At 37.2% G+C, this 19836-nt stretch overlaps 1 protein-coding gene across 1 annotated transcript; it reads right to left on the bottom strand.

The window, feature by feature from the left end:
• Positions 1–883: 883 nt before the first annotated feature.
• On the bottom strand, positions 884–19555 carry LOC107752473 (anoctamin-9). Its single transcript, XM_016568455.1, has 24 exons — positions 19371–19555; positions 17921–17995; positions 17317–17439; positions 15502–15644; positions 14544–14593; positions 14344–14411; positions 13992–14071; positions 13745–13879; positions 13490–13583; positions 12574–12634; positions 12415–12497; positions 11826–11930; positions 11558–11725; positions 11325–11361; positions 11121–11232; positions 10873–10930; positions 10654–10751; positions 9379–9575; positions 8938–9090; positions 3239–3386; positions 2758–2880; positions 1543–1636; positions 1336–1448; positions 884–1175 (listed from the first exon to the last, which is right to left on the bottom strand). The coding sequence occupies exons 1-24, from the start codon at positions 19398–19400 to the stop codon at positions 1073–1075; spliced, it is 2451 nt and encodes an 816-aa protein (XP_016423941.1). The 5' UTR covers positions 19401–19555; the 3' UTR covers positions 884–1072.
• Positions 19556–19836: the final 281 nt, after the last annotated feature.

Genomic DNA, 19836 nt, shown 5'->3' with positions numbered 1-19836 from the left:
TAATAATAATTAATTCCCTTACAAATGAGTAATTTCATTACACCTTTTATAAATATAACTTTTCATACTTCATTCTTTCATATGTTTATATTGCACTGCTGATAAAATAAAATGTCAAAAGCATATTGCTATAAAATTGACATTGCTTTCTTTGATTTCTGATCTATTTATGTGAAAAATGTGGTGAAATTGATTGAGAGGTCAAGATGTCAATTTCATTTATTTTATTCAATTACATTCTGACAGAACAGAAACCACAGCACTTGCATTAACTTCATGAATTTTTTTTTTTTTTAAACAAAATTATTGAATTTTATATTCAGGCCATTTATGATGAGAATAATATATATGTATTTTATACTGTATATACATCTCATAAAAAGCAACAAATGGGGGTACTTGCTAAAAAAATCAAATATAAAAAAATACAAAATTTTATACAATATGCAACCAACAAAGTTTACCAAAATATTCACATTTCCATATTTAAACTACCTAAAGCTTGGGGTCAATAAGATTGATTGATTTGAAAGAAATTAATACTTTATTCAGCAAGGATGCATTCAATTGTTCAAAAGTGACTGTAAAGACTTTTACATTGACACAGAAGACTGGAGTAATGATGCTGAAAATTCAGCTTCCCATCACAGGAATAAAGTACATTTTAAACTGTATTAAAATAGAAGAAAGTTAATTTAAGTTTTAATAATATTTTAATTTTACTATATTTTAGTGGCAATTTTCCATCGCTTGATCAAATAAATGCAGCCTTGGTGAGCAGAATATATTTCTTTTAAAAACATAAACATAAAAAAAAAAACTTACAGAGATCCAAAACTTTTGAACAGTAGTGTATACATATTTATACATGATAAACAAAACTGATTTATCAAGCAGTCATTAATCTACAAAATGAGATGCAATAAACAATAAAAAATGACCACATTTTAAAAGGTAAAACTTTTTTTTTTTTAATCAAACTAAGGTAATTAGCAACAATCAAAATTCATAGTCTTCTAGAATGAGGACCTAAGAATTGTATGCATGAGAATCTCATTTTAGCTCATTTGTCTCACATACTATTTAGCTTATTTGCTTTTTTCTGTTTTGATGTTCTTTTTGCATTACCATTCTCATTTAGTTTGGTCAAAGTGTCCTGTTGTGCTCTTTGGGCTCTGAAAAAAAAATAAATAAATAAATAAAACCTTGAATATGCACTCATTAAAAGAACTTGTCAAAAACTTGAAATATGAAATATCTACTCTCTCTCCATTTACATTCTGTTTGTTTTATTCTGTGTTATTTGTTTTATTACTGGTAACTCTTGTTACTGACCTCAGTTCTTCCTTAAGCCTCTTGAGTTTATCATACAGTCTTTCATTTCTCACATCCAGTGGTGAGTTAGGGACAAACCAGCTTGCTACACACTTAAATATCACCACTACATGCTGGGCAAAGAGAGAGATAATGAATTGAATTTAGTCATTATTTTAATGTAATTATTCTGTATCTTGAATCATGGTCTTGTGTATGTCAGATTACCTCAAATAAAATGATGAAGACTAATCGTGCTGCCAGAATGACCCAAAACTGATTAGTTAAACTAAAGTCTTCATTACTTCTGTAGTCTCTGTAGCTGAAATGAAAACAATACCAAGTCAAAGCTTGCATTAACTAGAAGCTGTTTCGAGGTGCTGTTAAGACTGGACAAGCCAGAATATTGATAGCTTATTCTAGCTAAGAACCACCAAATTAAACAGTGTCCCGTCTAATGGATAAATACAATTTTTTTTTCTCAGTCGCTTTTGATACAATTCTCAGATCATAATTTAAATTCTCAAAAATACTTCTTCAACATCCACATTATCTAGTCACTTAAGCACATAAAAGCATTTTCTCATTGCTGTTATGTGCAAAGTTTGGTCCATTTACGCAACTGATTATGTACAGTTCTATCATGACAACTCTTGGAGGGTTTGGCATTGTAATGTACATGACATTGTTAAAGGGGTCATATGATGTGATTTCAATTGTTCCTTTCTCTTTGGAGTGTTACAAGCTCTTGGTGCATAAAGAAGATCTGTAAATTTGCAAAGACTAAAGTCTCAAATCCAAAGAGATATTCTTTAGCAGTTCAACCCAAATATTCAGATGTGTCCAGCGCATTTTATGGAGGACTGTTTCCTGATACTGGGAGAGTAGACTACAATGCCGGCTGTTCTGACTCACAGACTGTAAGTACGTTTTTTTATTTAAAGAATTTGCCAGTGATGATTCAAACGCGAGTTTTGAGCAGTGTAGAGTAGCGCTTGTTGTTTGTCATTTCTCCGATCGCAAATGGAGTTCCTAGACCTAAATACGTCCGTAGTTCCTGCGGTGTGAACACGCCAAAAAGAGGGAACTTCCACCAAAATTTATAGGAACTATGAAAAGGTTACTCTGGCAAGAAAGCGCCTATTTTCTGCTGATACAAAAAGAACCAATCAGCTGTGCCATGTGATAATGATTGTGTTTGACCTATCGGACTGTGCCATCTAGAGTTTCATGACAGAACTTTGGATTTGTCTGCTGTTTCCTACTATCAACTGCTTATGTCATGTTCATGTTGCTCAAAATATATAATACTGGTTCTATATTGAATAGTCTTACCCCCTAAAACATTTAAGCATTAGTTAAAAGACAGACAGACAGATAGATAGATAGATAGATAGATAGATAGATAAATAGAAGGGTTATAAGGGGTTATTGTAATATTACCTGCAGTGTGTCACATTTATGCCACTGTAAGTGACCATTTGAACTCTTGTGAAATCATCCCTGACTCTCTCATCACTTATATTAGCAATGGACAGAGTGTTGTTTATGTATCCAGCCATACAACTGAGAAAAACACAAAGAAGATTAAAAGACACACTTGTGCACTTTTGTTGCTGCAAATACAGGTGCATCTCAATAAATTAGAATGTTGTGGAAAAGTTAATTTATTTCAGTAATTCAACTCAAATTGTGAAAATCGTATATTAAATAAATTCAATGCACACAGACTGAAGTAGTTTAAGTCTTTGGTTAACCAAAGACTTAAACTGCTTCAGCCTGTGTGCATTGAATTTATTTAATACACGAGTTTCACAATTTGAGTTGAATTACTGAAATAAATGAACTTTTCCACGACGTTCTAATTTATTGAGATGCACCTGTATATTGATCACGCAGTAGTGAAATATCATGTCCAACTCACTCAATGCCAGTAGCACTGCCACTGGCACAAGGCCCATATAAGTACTGGTAAACCAGTCGTGGAATAAAATCAGAGGATATACCAATGACCAGTCCATTAGCAATGACTGCAAGCACACCAATCACCTCAAGCACATCTGTCCAAACACCTGAAATCATAAAAAGAGTTATATATATATACATCTTTTCCATGACCATTTTCCATCCTGTCTTGATGTTTGCTGCCATCTTTCAATTTCAAGTCTCTTTGCCAAATTGCATTATACTGTGACAGATTAATAAAATAATCTGCACTGAAGTGTGCTGTTCAAACTGATAAAACCAACTTAAAATATAGCTGCAAGCAGCAATTATGTGGCCAAGCACAAAACTGTGTACCTTTAAGTTTCAACTCACCCACCCCCTGCACTAAATGTACAGAGACCAGTCTTGTGATTTCTGGCCAAACAGTTCAGAAGTTATAAGCAAAAAGAGCCATTTTTCACATCTCCTGACCACTATGTGGCACTGTGCTTAAACTGTGCAGGTTACCTCAGATCATGTGTTGCTCAAAGTGTTGCTGTCTATAGCCTCACGTCCACTTTGGCGAGTTCTTCGACAAATTAATTTGTGCGTTATTCGGAAATGGCTTGACTGATCAACATGGTTTCTTAAGTCTTGTTCAGACTGTCAACCCAAATACAATTTTGTGCATATCTGATTGCAATCTAGATGACTGACTGTCCATACAAGGTATCACAACTGTTCATTTTCAATTTGTGTGTCCAGAAGCATTCTTTCGAATCTTACGGAATATGCGTTGGTTTTAGGGGTGACCCCGAATAGTCGACGATTCGATGCTTCTGTCACGAATCCGGTCTATGGACTTCCGTTTGTTCACCACCAGAGGTCATTATCCACCACATGGACTCTCACACTACACAGACTGTCACACTTACCCTGGACTTCAGTTCCCACAATCCATTTCACTCTGATTACGCACACGGCTGCAGCCAATCACACACCCTACATAAGCCATGGACTTCCTCTCTCTCACGGCCGTGTATTGTTTAGCGTATTATCGCTCACCTAGTGATAGCTACATTACGGAGCCAGTTTTCTGCCCTAGTTGCTAGTTCTTAGTCTAGTCTAGTCTTGTCTTGTAATTGCCTGTTACCTTATTCTTGTCTTGTAATTGCCTGTTACCTTATTCTTGTCTGTGTTTCTTGGATTAACCCTTTGCCTTTCTGTTTCGGACTGTGTTTGCACCTCGCCTGGACTATTGCTCGTATTATTGGATTTCCCCTCTTGTCAAGCCCTCTGGATTACATTCGCTGTCGACTGACTCACACCCATTTTGGATTACTCTTTTGTCTTGCCCTCAGTATACCTGTTTGCCTTTGTCAGAACCTTGCCTGTTTTATGACCAAGCCTTTGAATAAAGCTTTGCAGATGGATCCGCACGTCTCACATCTCGATCGCCCCGTAACAGCTTCGATAGGAGGAGCCCGATTTGACTACCAATCTCACAGTCGAACATTCGCGGGGTGTTATAATCATGCCATTTTGGCTATAAGGGGGTGCTCAAATGTCTGATTTCACATAGAACTACCGGTTTTCTCCCAAAGTTAATATACAGCCTATTAAAATAATGCTTTAAATAAGAATCTGAAAAGAAAGAAGCTTCATTCCATAACCCATGACCGACAGAGAAGCATCTTGGCGGCAGGGATTTAAATCTTTAACAAGACTCAAATTGACACAGGCAGAGTGAAAGACTGGATTTTTTCGATCAGGTAGGGTACAAGTGATTTCAAAACATTTCAGCCGGTTTATATATATCGTGTATATATTATTTATCTCGTATAAGATGCATTTGGTTGAGTTGCGCTGAAGTAAAGCGCTTCATTGTAGTACTACGGTGATTATCTCTTCAGCGTTAAGTGCGAGCAGGACAAACAACAATGCAGAATATTAATAACTATGACTGGGACTGTCATACACATAACATTATAATGAGAACACTATTACAATAAAACGCTGTGAATTTTTAGAGTTTAGTTGCCGTGTTTCTGCACGTTGTTGCGTGAAGGACGCATCCACAAAAGGAGTTCATTCAGAGCCGCGCACACGTACATGCATTCGGGGCATTTTGTGTAGATAGCCTATAAGTCGTAATATTAATGTTATATAAATAACAAAACATATTCTATATGCGATAAATGATAAGTTAAATCCCATTGATTAAAAACCTGCTATCAAATACTTCATTCTACTGGTCATCTTCAGCGCGCGCAGCTCAAAACAGAAATGCAGAACATTAATAAACTACTGTCATATACTGTACATGGGCGATATTGGGCGGGGGGCAAGCTAATTGTTAGTCCCTGATGTCGGCCCCGCTGCAATTGGAGTGCTTAGTCAAGTGCTAAATACCCTCAACGTGTTTTTGCAGCGTTGAGCAATGTGACCAATCACAGACATATCTGTTGATTTCTTGAACGCAATGGTCAATCAGAAACGTTTTGTCAGAATTCACTCACCGCTGAAAGCGACGAGCACCGCAGTTTTTAAGTGCAGTTTTGCACGCTCGTGTAACATCTCATGACTAAGTGCAGACACGATGTAAATAAGAGATTCATTGTGCAGTTTAGAGAGCTTCGTTGATTATAACGGAACTTTGAAAGATCGCGATGAACGAAGATGAGTGACGCTTTTTAGTGATAAAGGGGGGGTGAGATCTTGCGTGGAGCCCCAGATCGAGGGAGATTATCAGTGGTCTTGTATGTCTTCCATTTCCTATAATTGCTCCCACAGTTGATTTCTTCACACCAAGCTGCTTACCTATTGCAGATTCAGTCTTCCCAGCCTGGTGCAGGTCTACAATTTTGTTTCTGGTGTCCTTTGACAGCTCTTTGGTCTTGGCCATGGTGGAGTTTGGAGTGTGACTGTTTGAGGTTGTGGACAGGTGTCTTTTATACTGATAACGAGTTCAAACAGATGCCATTAATACAGGTAACGAGTGGAGGACAGAGGAGCCTCTTAAAGAAGAAGTTACAGGTCTGTGAGAGCCAGAAATCTTGCTTGTTTGTAGGTGACCAAATACTTATTTTACCGAGGAATTTACCAATTAATTCTTTAAAAATCCTACAATGTGATTTTCTGGATTTTTTTTTCTCATTTTGTCTCTCATAGTTGAGGTATACCTATGATGAAAATTACAGGCCTCTCTCATCTTTTTAAGTGGGAGAACTTGCACAATTGGTGGCTGACTAAATACTTTTTTGCCCCACTGTATATATATATTTTATTTATTATTATTTTTTTTTTCTTGCCCACCTTGACTAGAGTCAAATGTCGCCCATGGACATATACATAACATTATAATGAGAGCACTATTGTAAACTATTTTGTGAATTCTTAGGGTTTCGCTGATGCTCAAAACATTATTTTAACGAGGCGTCCTTTAGCTACACATTTTCCCTGTGCGTCAGTAATTATGGCTGTCGAATGTCTGACTTGACTCTTGTTAATGTATTTTGCCCCCCGCCCCCAAACATATGATTCGACTATCAGTCGAATATCGGAAAGATTCGAAAATTCCGATTCGACTATGAAAATCCTTAGTCGGGGACACCCCTAGTTGGTTTCTATGGCAAAACAGATGATGTCTTAGGCTGGCGATACACTGGGCAACTTTTTGAGCTATTTTGTCGGGCAACTTTGAGCAATGTTTCTTCGGCACTTTCCCATTAAGAATGGGTAACAAATTTCTATCTGGATAGTTTAGATCGGTCATGGGCCCTCTGTCTCACCTGTTGCCCGTTGACAGCAACATTGCCTAACGTTGCCCGACAACATTGCTCAAAAAGTTGCCCCATGCATCATCAGACTTATGACATGACAACATGTTTCCGTCAGGCTGGATTTTATTTCGTCTTATGAGGCAGAGGCAGAGGCAGAAACGCATTAGGCTGGAATGTGCAACTTTATTCCGTGCTGCTGTCTCCACTGGTTTCAAAACTCAAAGAGGTGCGTATACTAGCATTAGATCATATTAGTCTTTTTTCGCTTGACTTGCACTTTACAACAACACAAGCTTGTTTCTGCAAAGACGTTCAGTATGTTTTCTACAAAACCGTCTGAGATGTTTCTTTATGTATTACGTGGCGTGAGAATGTGAAAAATCTACGCTAAATCCGATCTGACTGGTCAGAATGAAACGGATTTTCAGGAATGGGGGAATCAGGAATTCAGGAATCCAAACCACATATGAATGTAGCTAAAACAGATTTGCAAAAATCAGATTTCATGTAGTTCGTTGTCATGCAGACTATCTAAGCATTATCGGATTTCAATCAGAATTGCACAAAAATCGGATTTGGGTTGACAGTCTGAAGGAGGCTGTAGTTGCCATGATCTGAAGATGATACGGTTTGATTGTCACAAAAATAAGTCTAGGGGGAGGAAAATTTCAAATTTACAGAAAAAAAAAATTATGGCAGAAAAATACGTCATAGGGATTTGAATGCTTTAACCTTCAGTGCCTGGTCCCTAAGGATGAGGGATCCTGTTAAAAACAAACTTCAGCTGCAACAGAAGGACACTTGAAAAAACTGTGCCAAACACAACCTCATTTTACCCTTAACAATGTTTTTTTTTTGGTCTTTAGGAATAGCAGTGACTACAACTCTCTGACAGTGAGATCAGAACGAGAATATTTTCACAGAATATTCTCTCACCAATATCATTGGCCTTCGTTGGCACTAGTCTGCGCTCAAGGCTGACCATCTTAATGGCATCCAATCGGATCTCAATGATGTTGTTTAGAAGAGCCAACAATGGAGCCAAAGGAAATGCCGCTACAAAGATAGTAGTAAAACTGAACTGGATAGTCTGTGAGTCAGAAGCGCCAGACTGTCTTTGCAAAGTTGGAATTGCCCCACTTTATAGAAACAGCCTTTGTGCGCAGATGGCATTGTAGTCTACTCTCCCAGGTTCAGGAAACAGTCTCCGTAAAAAGCACTGCACACATCTAAATATTTGGGTTGAACTGTTCTGGAACAGTGTTGTAAATACAACTTAACCACTGATTTCTAGTCGTGTCCTCTTTTGGAAGACCAAACAAAGTAGTTTCGCTTTCACAACGAAACCAATGATCTATGCTAAGCTACAGCTAAAAGTGCTACCGCCAGACCCGGAGATCGGCTGAATGGATTCGAAAACGGTAAAACTCAACTGTTTAACTCTAGGGGAGTTGGAAAATGAGCCTATTTTAAAAAATAGTGGAGTGTTCCTTTAAGGTTCGGAATTATTAGCACAAATAAGAGTGCAACTTTGGACAAGTGGTGGCGCTAGAGGGTTTGAGTTAGAGACTCCAAATTTGATGTGGTGATTGTTCAGACTGTCCTCTATCTTTGTACCAAATTTCATAACATTTTACATTACAGTTCTATGGGCTGCCATAGACTTCCAGAGCAGCAGAAGAAAATGAAGACGAAGAAGAGCACTAACGGATACAATAGGTGCCTACACACCTTCGGTGCTTGGCCCCTAGCTGCTACAGAAGGATATTCATAGTGGTAGATGCTAAACACAACCACAATTTACCCTTATCAGTGGTTCTTCTGATCTTTAAGAATAGCAGTAACTATACAACTTCCATTTTATTTCCTCACAGTGAGCTCAGAACGAGAATATTTTCACAGAATATTCTCTCACCAATATCATTGGCCTTCGTTGGCACTAGTCTGCGCTCAAGGCTGACCATCTTAATGGCATCCAATCGGATCTCAATGATGTTGTTTAGAAGAGCCAACAATGGAGCCAAAGGAAATGCCGCTACAAAGATAGTAGTAAAACTGAACTGGATCACTGGGGAGGGGAGAAAAGGACAATGCAAAAATCAGATATGTGTGTGTTTCAAAGAAAACAAAAGCTTTGTAATAAAAGATTTCATGCAAATCTCTGCAACAATGCTAGGTTATTGTGCGTGGTTGCCAAGTGGTTAGAGTGCCATTGCTAAGGTGCTTTGAGTGGATGTTAGCATGCAATTATATGTTAGTTGGAGGGGTGGTTATTGCTGGCCCACATCAAAAGAGCCCACCTCCAAGTCCAAAACAATTACAACTGTATCTTTAAGTATATTTTCAAGATCTGTACCCATTTCCAAGAACTCATTAAAGAGGCTGAAGCGATCCGTTTTAATCAGGCTGTAGTTTCTGTGGATTTCTTCGAGTTTGCAATTCTCACAGAGTTCGGATCCTTCCTTGGCATTCATACACTCCTTCTTATAGCATTTGAAACACCTTCTCCTAAACTTCTGGGTCTTTTTCCTCTTCAACCACCGACTAAACCAGCTGTGGAAAGAAGATACAAAGATACAAAGTTCATAAAGAGAATCTGCTTGATTCTGATTCAGGTTCCTTAAAGGGGTGATATGACGTTGCTAAAAAGAACATTATTTTGTGTATTTGGTGTAATGAAATGTGTTTATGCAGTTTAAGGTTAAAAAAACACATTATTTTCCACATACTGTACATTATTGTTTCTCCTCTATGCCCCACATCGTGACGTAGACATGTGGGGTCGTGTTAGAACGAGCCGTTTTAGGTAGGCGTGGTTGACTCTTAACTTTTATAAAGAATATCTCTTTGGATTTGAGACTTTAGTCTTCGCAACTTTACAGATCTTATCTTTTCACGAACAGCTTGTAACACTCCAAAGAGAAAAGAAAAGTTGAAATTGCATCATATGACCCCTTTAACTAAAACAAATCATTTTTATTTCTCTTGGTTCTGCTAGTAAACGTGCATTCCTTTGTATAAGTGAAAGTGACGTGTGGCCAAGTATGGTTACCCATACTAGGAATTAGTGCTCTGCATTTAACCCATCCAAAGTGCACACACACAGCAGTGAACACACACCCGGAGCAGTGGGCAGGTGCCTTGCTCAAGGGCACCTCAGTCGTGGTATTGAAGGTGTACATTCACTCCCCACATCTACAATTCCTGCCGGATCTGAGACTCAAACTCGCAACCTTTGGGTTACGAGTTCGACTCTCTAACCATTAGGCCACAACTTCCCCCATAACCAGTGTAGTCAGAAGTGACACTATTAAGACAGTTGTTTTCAATGAATTTGTCAAAAAAAAAAAACACCCTCTAAGTTTAGTAAACCAGTCGGAGCAGTTTGCGATTTGCTCAAAATGAACCCATTACTGTTTTATGTCCATTACTGTTTTTAACCCATTGCTGTTTTTAAGTTAGGCTTAAATCAGTTTAACTAGCTGTTCATATAACAATGTGTAGTTAAAGATACACATTTGGAACCTAGTTTTCAGTATTTTGCGAAATATGGCTTCAGTTTTGAATAAGTTATTGTTTCCCAGCCTCAGTGTTAAATAATGAAAAGCAAATAAAAAAAAGTTCTACTTACGGACCAGAATATTCAAAGATATTGTTGAAGGTCTGTTTAAGTACCATGATAACAGACATCTGAATGAACAAATCTGTGAGACAGCCACTTGGGTGACACTGAATTGAAAAAGTCAAAAATGTAATATAGCATAAAAAAATCAGCAAGAAAAAGTGAAACACAAAACATAGTAGTGCATTTGTTGGTTTGACACAGTAGAGAAAATGATAACAGCCACACCTCTTCCAGTCTCCATATGCCAGATATCCTCACATATCCTCCAGGATGACCATTAATCCTAAAACACAAATTAATGTTCAGTGCTCACGATTACTTTGCTCTTTGATTACAGTACATTTTTATTCCAGTAAAACTGTAATAAATTGAGAAATTAAGATATTTTCGGTTTTGTACTGTATCTGGTAAAGACTGATAATATAATATAATATAATATAATATAATATATAACTTTTAATTTTCCAGGTTACCTTCCCAGAAAGAACGCTGTGTATATGAGAGAGGAGAACATGGTAAAGAACTGGAATATGAACATCTTGACTGTGAAACTCCTTTCAATGGCAGCATGGGAGTGCTTATTCTCTGTAAGCAGGAAAAAAGCAGTATATGATGAACAAATATGGTTTACAGTCAAAATGTTTGATAATTAAAGCCACAAACCCTGTTCCACTGACCTATTTTACTCAGCTTCATAGCTACTGTAAAATTGACCTGCATAAAATAATTGTACATGGTTACAACTATTGTCATCATAGGTGAAAAGAGACAAATGTTCCAACATTCCAAAATCATGGTTCTGTCCAAACTTGTTTAAATAGCAAATGCATCAAAACAAGACTTTATATAAACAAAATTAAGACAACCATCTGTTCTCTGACAGATAGTGGGAGCTTCGTGGAGCTTTTACCCGAGTCATGACGGTGATGGTGATGTAGTGAAGCACGGCTCCGAGCATCACGCCAACTGTTTGCGAATTCTCAGTAATGACCTTCCAAGGACTGTTTTCGGCCAGCAGCACAGTAGCGATCACTCGACACACAACCAGGACATGGGTCAAACCAATGATGATCAGCAACTGATGACACAGCACCACAGAAGCCAGTTAAACCATGCGTATATGAATTAAATCTTTTTTATGAGAGTCAAGTTGCCTCCACACGCCATCAGTTTCTTACCATGAGAGTGACTAAAACCAGTACTATAGTGGAGCGCAGATAAGAGTGCCTGTGCATCTTAGGTTTGCAGTGTGCATTATTTACAATCTCCAGAATCAACTCCTCCTGCGTGATACGAGCACATACACAATCACATGTTATAAAACCACACTAAACTTTAATATTTGTAGTTCCTGAAAAGGGAACGAGACGCTGCATCATCAAATCAACACAGCATCGGGAGTTCCCTCGAAGGGGAACTTCATTACTTTCATGTGTTTACCTTATGCATCAGATCAAGATGCATTTAATTCTTTGCATGCGTTTGAAACAATTTTTATATATTTATACTTTCATAGATATTTTTGAGCACCTTACCAACTCCTATCCTAAACCTAACCATTTCTAAATAATATGCAACAGGAAGATTTGCAAAGAATTTGTACTGCACTTCAAGTCTTTTTAAGCCATGCGATAAAGGTTCTAAAGGCTGAAAATGATCCTGCTCCATCAACGCAGACAATGCTGTTCGAACTTAATAGCTGCTATTGCCCCCTTAAAAAGCATCAATGTAGTTAATGTCGGTTGTTATAGAGATTGTCGTTCATACCTCTTCCTCACACCAGTCAAAGACCTTCCATGCACACACGTAAGATGATCTGTGACGCTTCCAGAACTCCAGAAACACAGTAGCTGCGCAGAAGACATTAGCATCTGACATAACACTGACTCACTTCAACTCAAATGTGGTTAGAGCTGTTGAACTTACCCCACACAGCCATGAACATGGCGAATGCCACTGTTCCCTCATTATCAAACAGAAGACTCACCTGCAAATGTGACCCAAAAGACACAGTGTCAGCACATATTACAATAAATTAACCTTTATTTTAAAAAGGGCCCATGCAGCTAACAAGGAACATTTTTGCAAGATTCTCTTAAAGTTTTGAATAAACGTTCTTCCAGTAACACTAATAGAGCTTTCAAAGCAAAGTAATCTGTTCTAAAAACATTAGCACAAAAACCATGTATACATGTGTCAAACATTACTATTTACTACTTGTTTCAGAGCTTTTGCTAATAAACAATCATTATTCACAAGGTGTAGCCCATTGGTTTTAGTTGCATCAGCAGCCAACGAGCTCGCTGCTCAACATTCAAATACTTGGCTAGTGCTTGCTGCAGCAGTTGCAGCGTGCTCAGAAACCCTCCACCTCCCCAGCTCCACCTGTATAGATCTGCTAAGGGGTAATTTCACATATGCTATATATATGGAGTTATTTCATATATGTTATGTAGAAATACATGTTAATATGTAGCAATGAGTTAAAGCCCTGATGTGAATCATGTGAAAGGGCATTGAGTGCTTCTGATAAGTGGGTGTCATGGTATATTGCATATGTGTATATGTATATATTTAACTGTGTCAGTGCACAGTAAATAGAATAAAAAGTACAGTACCTTTGCATACATGCAGGTGTCAGAAAGCTCCCACACTCTGCATGTTTTATCACACAGAGGGCACATAATTACATTTGACTGGCACACCTCCTTTCTGCGTACACACACACACACCAACTGGTTTTACTTCAGGACCCATAATTTACATTATGGACAACAAATATGTCCTTAACATCAAACACTGAAGTTTATTAATATTAGGTTACGAATAAAAAGTACAGTACCTTTGCATACATGCAGGTGTCAGAAAGCTCCCACACTCTGCATGTTTTATCACACAGAGGGCACATAATTACATTTGACTGGCACACCTCCTTTCTGCGTACACACACACACACCAACTGGTTTTACTTCAGGACCCATAATTTACATTAGATATCAAATGGCAATCCAATGCTTTTTTTTTGTCTATTGAACAAAAGACAACAAATATGTCCTTAACATCAAACACTGAAGTTTATTAATATTAGGTTACTCACATGAGAGGACTTGTGTTGTAGAAGGCCACACCGTACAGGAACACTACGAGACCAATTACAGAAGCAGGAATCAAGAGAAATGTGTACCAGCCCAGCCACAGGAAATACAGAGCCACCTTCTCACCAAGGTAGTTTCTGACAACACACACAATAAATTCATCAAGAAAACTTCAAATATGCTTTCAGTTTATACCAGAATGGGAGTAAATCTCTAACAAATAGAAGGGAATGAGTAAAATCAGAGAACCTGACGTTAGTTATGGGTTGCCCTCTGAAACAAGCAGACCATCGAGCCCAGCCATGCTTCAAATCCTTTTGCTCCCTTTTCTAGAAATGAAAGGGCACAAATTAATGCTATTTTTTTTTAAACAAAAGGATACAAATATGTTCGTGATTAGATATTCATTGTGACAAGCAGTGTCGGGTAAGTTACACAAAAAAAAGTAATTGTGTGCTTTGAGTACAAAATCTTGATACATGTACAATTATCACCCTGAGATATAGTTAAATACATTTGCATATAATTAATCTGGAGCGTGGACTCTGTATGACAGGTGTAGAAAATGCTGTGAGCGAGAGGATATAAAATAAAATCAAACCTCATGTAAACAAAAGTGAGTCTCAAAAACATTTTTTTTCATGAGATCTGGCAGATATTCTGAAACACCTAAGAGAGAGGTTAACAGGAGAAGGCATTACGAATCGACACTTCTGGAGGAGTCATAAAGGCTAGCATAATACAGTAATGTAATGTAAATATGCGATGAATGTGCAATCTAGCAATCAAACTGTTACTCACCTTCTGATTCAATGCATGTGTGATGCAGAATGAAATCAACAATACGAATCCTGAAACAGAGCCACAGTACAGATCAAAGCCCTACTGTTGAAAAGCCTCTTCTTTATTTGTGTACACAATGCAAACCGTGACTATGGCACTTTTCTTCACTGCATCGCATAAACAGAGAATAGGGCATCGCTGTGCTGTTGCTATGATTGCTTACTTGACTTGCTTATACGGTCCATCCGTCAATTTAAGTGTAAGTGTTGTTTTTTACCAGTTTAATTGTCCACTAAGCTAAAATTATATATCACTTGGAAAAGTATAAGCACACATCTCCTCTACAGGATGAGTTGCACACCAAAATGAAGTGAAGCAGCATTTTTGTTTGCTATCTCTTTAACTGGACTTGGATAGAGAATCTCTTTTTATAGGTGATATTAACACAATATTTTCAATTGTCACATGTGTGCTTCATTTAGTTTTAGTGCGTCCTTGTTGCTGTGTTTAATTTGAACTTGTGTTCCTATTTTCCCACCACTAGTTTGTTCCCTAGGTTACTCATTGGTGATTATGTTCACCTGCCCTTGCTTCTTTGTTCTTTGCTGTAGCCTCAGTTTGAGCTGTTCTTTGTCTGTCGTCGTCTGTGTTTAGTTGGTTGCGTTTCTCCTGTGCTCTTGCATGTCTGACAATTTGGCTGATTGCTAATAAAAGTGGCTGCTGCATATTGATCATCCCTCTCCTTTGCTGCAACCATGACGTGACATTAATATGTGCTTTAATGTACTGGCCAGGAATCTGGCAGTTGGTTGATATACACTGAACCGTAAACTACAATATTATGCAAATCACAAATTGCATTTGTTAAAAACTTCAACTCTATCTTTTTGCCTCCTGAGGTCTTCAAACAGTCAGAGAGCTGTTTGTGTGATGTCCTGGAAGTGTTTTTCAGAGTGTGTTGGTGTAAATTTATTACCTGGTTGACTGAGGTATAGTACCCTGCTGCTCACAACTCCAGTTACAGGCATCAGACACTTTCAAGAGATACCGGTAAGTCCTGAAAATATGTTCTGGTGCTCGGATGCAATAAAACACCCTATCATCCTCATCTCCAAATTTCTTAAAAAAAGAAAAATCACGAATAAGCCTCAGGCTGAAAGGAAAGGAAATTTAAGTCCGTACAGTAGAATGCAGAAGAAGAAATTTCAACACACGTCAGCAATAAAAAAAGACACGCAAATGTTTGTCTAGAGTAATTTTTGCTTATTAGTACGGTTGAACTGGATCATTGAAGGTCAGACGCAAAGATATTGGTTTATAAAATGGGATTAAATACATAAAGGATATTTGTGTTGTTTAACATTTAATTATGTTATGATCAGGTTTGGTTCATATTCTGAGTTGCATTATTTTTATTCATTTTGAGGAATACTGAATCTGTGTTTTTGTTTTTTGTGAGTGAGATGAATTAATGCATATTCATATTTATTTTAGAACTACAGTAACATCTTCTGATTTCTCAACATGGGGACAGGAGAGCTGTCAATCAAATTGAAAAAAAAAAAAAAACTTGCGTTACTTATGTGAAAAAGTAACTCAGATATTCTCTTGTAAATTAAAAAGTAATGCGTTACTTTACTAGTTACTTGGAAAAAAGTAATCTTATTACGTAACTCGCGTTACTTGTAATGCGTTACCCCCAACACTGGCCATTATATAGTTTTGAACTATAATTGTCCTAATAATAGTAATATTACTAGTGGTATATTTGTGGTAAGCGCTGCCAAGTCTTGCTAACTGAACTTTAAACTGTATCAATGACTTTCACACCTTCAGAAACAAAGACAAGACCAATGTTTGAGCAATGGAACTGTGTAAAAGAGAACCGCAGTTTTACACGTAATTGTTGTGTCAGCAATTATGCAACATTTTCAACCCTTTTATAGGGAAACAACAATTACTTACACTTTCATATAAAAAAGTGGAATATTCTCTTCTTATGTCAAGACATGACATATTCATTACACTGTAAAAAAAATTACGGTAAAAGACTGTAAAAATGCTACAGTAAAAACCTGTTAAATGGTTAACGGTAAATTCCCCTACTATATACGGTGAAAAACTGTATTGGACATTACATGTATTGGACATTAATTTTACAGTAGTATACCGTTTTTGTAAGTGAAAAGACTGTATAATTTACAGTGAATAACCACAAATTGACATTCCCAGAATCCCCTGCATTACATTTCAAATTTGATGTTTTTTTGTTGAAATAACTGTTTCTTCTTAGTTTTTTTCTTATCAGTTTTGTATATTAGGGTTGTGTGTTACACCTAATGTTGTTAAATGAATGTTTATTGCATTATTTCAGTTTCATGTGTGTTACCATGATGGTGTTTGGTGTTTGTGTGAATGACACTGTGCACCTTCTATATACTGTATGTTATTATTTAAAAGCTGCTTGTAATGGGCTTTGGTTCATCATGTGACTTTCTCATCACCACCTGCATTTGGTGGTTATCAGTGTATTACAAAGGTACAAAACAGATTTCAGTACTTCAATAGGTTGGTATATTAACATTATATCAGTTAATGAAATTACGGTATTTAACTGTAAATCTAAGTTAAAACCGTAAAACCTAAAACGTTGCTACCATACTTTTTACAGTAAAATTCCGGCAACCACAGCTGCCGTTTTTTTACCGTAAATTTTACGGATTTTTTTTTTACAGTGTACATTTAAAAAAATACCTCAACCAAGAACTCAAAAATGGAAAAACTCACTTACATATACATTTAATTTCTTCGTCTTTAAAGTTTCAATGAAAGCTGTCTGTTTTTTGAAGATGTGGTTGTTCTCATCCTCTGAGATTTTTGCCACTAGAATATAATCGAAGGTCAGAGGAGGATGCTGATGTCCAGAAGAAGAAAAGAAATGATGTTAATAAATTAGTATATTAGCTTAAAAACATTTACTTACACATACCAGTTACATAAATGCATACTATGTAACCATTCACATCATTGTAGTGACTTTCCTTTGTGTGTATAAGCTATAAACAATTTAATCATGTACAGTGGGGTAAAAAAGTGAGACCACAAAATCTGTTTTTTTTTTTTTTTGAATTTGGAATTCTACAAATGAAAAAGGAATTATTTACAATTACAAAAAAGAACACTATTTGTAGATCAGATTTTCCTTTCTTTGTAATGAACCAAAAATATATAGTATTAGAAACATTCTCAAATCACGCTGAAAAACAAGGCTCATCAAATTTTATGTCAGACCAAACGCCATATATTTTCCAATTCTTTGTTCCAATATGACAATATAAATATGTATTCAATTAAAACAAGATGCATTTTCACTAGTGGTGTGCTATAGGCCTTACCACTGGTGGCATAGATGGGATTTCAGTGCCATTCTCATTTACAACTCCGATGGTTTCTAAAAGGTCAATGCTCCCCTACAACAACACAATATATACAGTTCAGAACAATAACCTCATTTACAAGAAGATAAAAAGGTGGAAATGTAATCATGTTCCTAACACAGTAAGAGTGTAACAAAAAAAGACAAGAAAAATAATGTAAAAAGAAAGAAAGAAGAGATCACAGACAAGGGATTCCAGCTATTTGTGGCACAGAAATGCCCTTTAGATCAGTATCAAACTCGTCCATTTACATTTCAATCAGTTCTTGACCTTGCGTTCTTACTCTAATGTGAAATAATGACGCAGGTGCAGCTCCATGCACATTACTGAAAACTGAAATAAAAATTAACACATTTTGGAAAGTCCTGGAAAGCTCTGACCAATTCTACTTTCATTCTCCTGACTAATCTTAAAGTTGGTTGTGAAACCATTGGCCAAGAAACCTCTTATAATTCTAAGAGAATGCCTGCGAATGCCAGAAATACCTTCATGCTGACTAAAGTTATCAAGTCATGAGGGTTTCTGTTGTTTCTGCTTTTTAATAGCTGTTGTAGTTCTCATACCTCCGATCCGATTTGATGTGTGTAGCTATCAATGCTAGTTTTCTTAAAACAAATCAGAGGAGCTCAGAGCTGCGTAAACGTCCCACAGCAACACAAGCAGAGGTGCTGCATCAATAGCACATGTTTTGATTGGTAATGGAAGACGACAGAACGTTCTGTGTTACTTGGCGTGACCTAAACACAGGTGTGTCTATAGATACTGCTTCTCCATGACAGCTGCTGCAGACAACTAAACCTGAATGAACTGACAGCTTCACGCCGCCAATCTTTGTGATCTTCAACCTTTTCCATGGGTTAGTGGAAGTCTCTCTGGGTTTGGTTTGGTGTTTCAGAGTTACTTCCCTTACATTCACCACACACTAGGTCCTCAGTCCGGGTGTAATTTGCTTTATCTTTATCTATATTCAAACGTTATCTGTTCCTCTAAAACACCACAATGAGTGAAAATCATTGTAAGCAACACAATGTTGCATGAGCTTAATACTGCCTTGCTCACACTGATTTGTCTGCAAACAATTCCTGTAATCTTTGCATTCTTGTCACAAACGCAAAACAAAACTTGAGGTAATTCTGTAGTCTGGTGAATCAATGTTATCAAAGGAACCACTCTGTAGTTAAAACTATATATAAAAGTCAATTGGCAGGCACATTAAACATGTATATTTACATATTTTGATCAGACATCCTTCCTGGTCCTTAATTCCTGCAGGCACTTCATCTTTTATCAGACACACAAACAAAGTCACAGATTCTGTTGGCTCTCAGTTTTCTTGCTTTTAGTGAAGCACTGAGAAACATTTAGCAGTACTCCGTGAGTTAGGAGAGGCGGCAGAAGTTCACCTCACCTGCCTCCGGTGGCTCATGTTTCGCTTCATCTTCTTCAGCTCCAGGGCTTCGGTCCAGGTGTGTGACAGCTGCGCCGGATTCACGCCGTTTAGACCAATCTTTAATCATTCGCCATTACAAAGCAAAGGGTTCACACAACAGACTCATGCGAAACTCAAACAGACTTCCGTGCTGCGACAAGGAACTAAACAGCTATTGTTGGCTTCAGTGACACCAAAGCCGAGGAATGTGGCCGGATTACTCTGTCCTGACGTCACAAAACGTGCGTTTGCGTCTGATAACAAAACTCATCATAAGAGCGCAATAACCCAAACAGATACGTCTAGTGTAGTTCCTTTTATATTTTATATTAAAACAACAACGACAACAATTCTGCAAGTCACTAAAGAAAAAAAAAAAGTTATAAAAATATATATATTATATTATATATTATTAAGCTATAAATATATATATATATACATACCT

This window comes from Sinocyclocheilus rhinocerous, unplaced genomic scaffold (genome assembly GCF_001515625.1).
Source record: "Sinocyclocheilus rhinocerous isolate Xijiao unplaced genomic scaffold, SAMN03320098_v1.1 scaffold921, whole genome shotgun sequence".
Lineage (NCBI taxonomy): Eukaryota > Metazoa > Chordata > Actinopteri > Cypriniformes > Cyprinidae > Sinocyclocheilus > Sinocyclocheilus rhinocerous.
This window is presented reverse-complemented; position numbering and strand designations above follow the sequence as displayed.

Bases quoted from the DNA above. Each gene is read 5' to 3' on its own strand.
- LOC107752473 (XM_016568455.1), bottom strand. From the start codon at position 19,400: ATGAAGCGAAACATGAGCCACCGGAGGCAG. The intron at 11,931-12,414 runs GTATGAACGACA...CGTATCACGCAG, and splicing joins TTGACTGGTGTGAGGAAGAG to GAGGAGTTGATTCTGGAGAT. The intron at 11,362-11,557 runs GTAAAAGCTCCA...TATTTTATGCAG, and splicing joins CCATCACCGTCATGACTCGG to GTCAATTTTACAGTAGCTAT.